At 40.1% G+C, this 5,488-nt stretch overlaps 1 protein-coding gene across 1 annotated transcript; it reads right to left on the bottom strand.

Annotated features, from left to right (window-relative positions):
* Positions 1–629: 629 nt before the first annotated feature.
* LOC118912155 (olfactory receptor 52B4-like) lies at positions 630–3,105 on the bottom strand. Its single transcript, XM_036884954.2, has one exon. The coding sequence runs from the start codon at positions 1,769–1,771 to the stop codon at positions 827–829; it is 945 nt and encodes a 314-aa protein (XP_036740849.2). The 5' UTR covers positions 1,772–3,105; the 3' UTR covers positions 630–826.
* Positions 3,106–5,488: the final 2,383 nt, after the last annotated feature.

The following is a 5,488-nucleotide window of genomic DNA, read 5'->3' as shown; positions in this document are numbered from 1 at the left end:
GGATTGACTATGTAAATGATGGTTTGTTTCCTTCAATTGATATTCTGTTCGGAGGAGACTGCCATAATGATATAAACTTAAATACTCAAAAATCTGAATATCTTGGCCTGTCAGGTCACCCCGACACTCGGACACATACATTGCATAGATGACCTACAACCATCCCCTTGGTCTTCACCAAAGGAATTAAATAGTAGCGATTTCATGGTACCTCTACTTTTTTCCCCACCAGTAATTATTAAAAGTGACCTGAGCATGCCCGTGCACATCACACAAAAATTACGTTGAGAAGTGAGGGAAGATTTTCCCAGCACCAATTCCTGTTTTGGTCAGTATTTAAAATGCAATAAGGCCTATTGACTTTTTTGATCTCCTTTGATTCTACAACTTCTTTTTGTATTAGAAGAGGGAGAGATTAATACCAAAATTTTTAAAATAAGCAAAACAGAAAGAAGTTAAAAATTTATCCACTGCTTACTCTGTTATGCATATTCAAGATCCTGTTTATATTTTCTGTTTTTCACTTCTATCACAGCTATATGACAAGCTATAATCAAGGAATTTAAAGATTATGGTGTCATGAGTACTAGAGAGAAATCTTTCCATTCCCCAAATAATGAGCTGTAAGTATCTCAGTCAACCCATAGGCTCTGCTTTTATGTTGCTCAGAGGTAACTTTCACAGTCTCAGATAAGTTGCTACAGAGCCCATACACTCAATGATTCATTTCTAATAACTCATTTCTAGTTTTCTTGTTTACTATTGCCAAAACATATCTCATGGAGGACCAAAACTTCTGAGAAACCAGTCTCTGCCATCCCCAAAGTCATTTCTGCTTTGGAAACAACACGTAAACCACTTGGTCTCGTATCTGTTTTGTCTTCACCCCATAAATGATGGGGTTCAGCATAGGTGGAGCAAGCATGCTGACATTGGCCAAAAGGATGTGGACATGTAGTGGGATGTGGCGTCCAAAGCGCTGAGTGAGGACTGAGAAGACCCCAGGCCCATAAAAGAGGAGGATGACACAGACATGGGAGCCACATGTGTTGAGGGCTTTGTGGCGGGCATCCTGGGAAGGGATATGGAAGACAGCCTGGAGAATCAGCACATACGAAACAAAAATTAGGACAATATCTAGAATCACTGTTGACATTAAGACAAAAAATCCATACCAGATGTTTACATGGATGTCATCACAGGCATACTTGGCCAAGCCAATGTGTTCACAGAATGTGTGTGGTAGGATATTATTTCTACAAAAAGTCAATCTCTTCAGAAGAAATATCATGGGGAAAATTGTACAATGTGCTCTCAAGAAAACAGCCACACCAATTTTCCCTATCAGAGAGTGGGTGAGTATCATGGTGTACCTCAGGGGGTAACATATGGCAATGTACCGGTCAAATGCCATCGTCAGCAAGATGCCTGACTCAGAGATGAAGGAGGAATGCTGGAAGTAGAGCTGGGCAATGCAGCTATTAAGAGAGATTTCCCTACTGTTGCACCAGAAAATGGCCAGTGCCTTGGGTTCTGTAGTGGTGGCGAAGACAATGTCCACTCCAGCCAGCATACAGAGGAAAAGATACATAGGCTCATGGAGGCTGCCCTTGATGAGGATGATGAAGATGAGCAGGCCATTTCCAAGGAGGGCAAAGACGTAGGAGATGAGGAAAGGGATGGAAATCCACATGTGTAGGTCTTCTAGGCCTGGAATGCCCAGCAGATAGAAGACTATATGGTTAACACTGGTGTGGTTGAAGCTAGCCATCCTCCCTGAGGCAGGCTCGTGTAGAATGTAACCTCACCTAATAGAGACAAAGAGAAATACGGATTATATATAAATGTTTTCCCTGAGTTTTTGGATTAGACACATCAAATTAAATGCTTTTTAATTTACTGCAGTGTCCTCTAAATACCTTGCTAAAATGTCAGTAAAATAATAAAAAAACATCATAAATACAAAAAGCAGAAGAAGATAATAGCAGAGAAGTGGTAATATTTTGAAAGCTGATGGACGCCTATTGACTAAGCAGATGGAATAAAATAGCTTCAAAGTGAAAACAAGAATCAGATAATTTTCACTGCAGAACCCAGATAGTCTCAAGAATTAAAGGTATTTGCTACTTTTCTAAGTAAGATAGGAGTTTTTTTAAGAATTATTGATTGAAAATCTGTATAAAGAATGATTAGATTCCTGAACCTTTTTCCCAATCTGTCCATTCACTTCCCTTACCCAGCAGAATACTGGAGTAATATTCTGTTGGAGTTAAACCTTTGGATCTAGGCATAGCTGGCGTGGGGACTGTGCAGAAAGTGGGAGATAAAATGAAAGGCTACATACTAAACACAATGAAACTCCAGTGAACTTCTGTTTATTATGTCTGTTAGTGATAGCTTATATAACACTGTACCCAGATCACAAAATTCATTTTGGTTTAAGAATGAGGCTTCAAAAAGTGATTAAAGGTCCTATGTATAGGCCTGGGATTTGTTTAGGGAGACTTCCTGTCAAATTACTCCAATCCAGAATTTTACCCCAAAATAAATAAAAAATTTATAAAAATAGAAAAGATTATTTAAGACCTCAAAAGATTTACCTCCCATTAACCTATTCACAGTTAGCTACTGGAAGCTAAGCACACCAAGATGAAGAAATGAACCAAAAATAGAGAAATATGGGCCCCAACATATGAGCTAAAACATAGTGATACAATGCATGAGAGGGTGCAGGCTGTGAAGGAAGAGGGAATTCCTTGAATAATGGTGAAGATTGACAACTGTGAACGGTCCTACAGTATCCTGAGTCTAGGCTGGATCAAGGGGATGGAGGATACTTAAAGGAAAGACTCAAAGGGAAAAGGAAAAACTTGGTTTTGAAATGTAATTTGTACTCTAGAGAAAGGTAAGACAGAAAAACTAAGCTAACAAGAAAACAATTACTTATTCCAGAGAAGAAAAAAATTTTGTTGTAAGAAATGTGATCATATGTCACTCTATAATTCAGTTATAATCATAAAAATGTAAACCTAAATATACATCTTAAAATTACAATATAATTCTATTAACAAAACCAAGAAAAAGGAAGTTTGTGTGTGTCTGAATGGGCATGGATGCATTTGGTGTGGAGGGGTTTACACGTTGGAAAGCTGAACATCCAGCTTCCGTATAGAATATTGTATGGCAACATCTAAAAATTACTTATAAATGTAAATCAAGAAATAACAATATAAACATGCTGTTTATCTGAAAATACTAAAGAAATAGTTTTAAGTGTTAAAATGGTTGTTTCTGAGGAACAAGAAAGAGAGGTGGGATGGGGCAGAGAAACTATTTTTACTGTAAGCTTTATGGACTATTAAAGGCTTTAAAGTATGTATGTGTATAATATTCACAAAAATGAATAAAAGTCAAGTTATCATAATAAAGTACCCAGCTCTTCACCTAAAATAAAGTTGCAGTTCGTAACTCTATGTTCCTTCCTGCCCCCATTTTAGTTTCTGAAGCCAAAGCATCCCTCTTCTCTTTGGGCACCGGATCACCCTCTTAGTGAACACAGATTGGCTCAACTGAGCTGATTGCTCTGTCTTGGGAAGGCAGTCCAGGGAAGCTGGCATTGGACGAGGCATAGACAATCTGATGGAGATGTTCCTTGCAATGGACAGTCGCCTCCTATACATTGCAAGGTCACACAAATGCTGTAAGAAAAAATACTTTTCCAAGGAATGCCATATTCTTGGAGGAAATGGGAAAGAGCCACCAGAAATACTGAGGGTGCAGTGTGTGCCCCACAGAACTAAGGACAAAAGAGCAGGTGAAGGCAAAAAAGAGCCAGAGATCAAACACAATCAGCAGTTGGATGGAAAACAGTCTTCAGACGCTGACAGAGGCTTTGAGAAAAGGAATAGCCAAGGGGATTTATCTTGGTTGGATCCCCAGAGGAAAGTTGAAGAGTTGGAGAATGGCCTTTGGAAACAGTTGCCTAGAACAGCTAGCCCAGTTCCAATTTATCCGAAAAGTCTCTTCCCCATGCCTTCTTTCAAGAGAAGGTTTCCTATGGTGAAGAACACAGACAACGGCCAGCATCTCTACATTTATTGAGTTTCGGACTCAGAACGTAGCACTGAGTGAGTGTGTGTAAACATTGCCACCCCCTCTAGGTTCTGTTCTCCTCACCTCTACATTTTATTTCTGGAGGAGGAAACTCCACTCCTACTTTTGTTCCTGTATTGCTCTCTAAGTGATGGTGAAACAACTGAAAATAAATCACGTGAAAGAAGTGTCAGTGGAGGCGTATGAGGAGCCGCCTGCCGAGGACCGCTACCACCAGGTCAGTCCTCGGCCACAGCCACCTGGAGTCCACATCCTGCCCTCTGGAAAGGCGCCCCCTGGAGGAAATGGAAGAAATAAAACACAGTAATACTATTGAGGATCCACGGCCAGCTGTTCATCACTGATGATGGAAATCTAGCTGGAAAAGGAGATCAATATGAAGCAAAATTAGAGCCCAAGAGAACCAGCTTACAGATGGTGGTATTCACTGGACTTTGTATGGGGCAAAGAGAGCTTTTTATTGTGAAGCAGAATATAGACACTAAGGGGCTGAGGAGTTGGGGTCTGGTGTACAGTGGAGTTATGTACACTGGAGTGCTTGGTTGTCTAGCCGAGGGTCACCCTAAGGTAATTTCTCAAATGCCTCATGAAGGCTCCAGGAACCTGATCCAGGTGCTTCCACACTCCTGGGCTTTGTGCTGCTGAGAAAACTACCCTTATTCAGGGCATTTATCTGCCCAATATCTCAGGAATGTGCTTACTGACCCAGCTCCCCATAACAACTCCTTTCCCTCCTTTCACAAGGAGTTTCATCAGCAGAGGCCCGCCCCTTCTCAGATAGGAGCATATCTGATTACCTGGCAATGTTCCTCCAATTAATAGTAAATTTTCCAAGGTCTGAGTATTGTCTTTTATCTTCGTGCACTTCCAGAATCTAGCATGCTGAAACATGGTGTAAGCCCTCAAAATGTTTAAGAAAACAACAAAATGGCAAATATTGGTTGGGTGCAATGAAGGATCAGGGCAAGGAAGTAATGAGTAAGCATCTTCAAATTCCCTAGACGTTTACCAGTTGGGATCAGGGATTAATATAGAACCTTACTTCCTACTGTACTTGGATATTCTTTATTGTTATCTGGTGCAGTAGTATGCTGATAAGCCAGCTCATCAATCAATTAATCAATAAGAAACAAAGTCATGATTTGTAGTATTTGCCAGTTAACATGGTGTATATTCTCCTACCACAGCCGTTTTTAAAGTAACCAACATAATGTCACTGAATGCTGAGTCTGAAACAAATGCACACAAATGACTTTGCTAGTCAGCAAATGTGGCTCCAACATACAACTGGTCTAGTCTCTCCAACTCTGTCTACTTCATTCTAGATAATAGTTCTCATATTTTTAACCATCTACTTTAGCTCTAATATCATCTA

This window comes from Manis pentadactyla, chromosome 9 (assembly GCF_030020395.1).
Source record: "Manis pentadactyla isolate mManPen7 chromosome 9, mManPen7.hap1, whole genome shotgun sequence".
Lineage (NCBI taxonomy): Eukaryota > Metazoa > Chordata > Mammalia > Pholidota > Manidae > Manis > Manis pentadactyla.
This window is presented reverse-complemented; position numbering and strand designations above follow the sequence as displayed.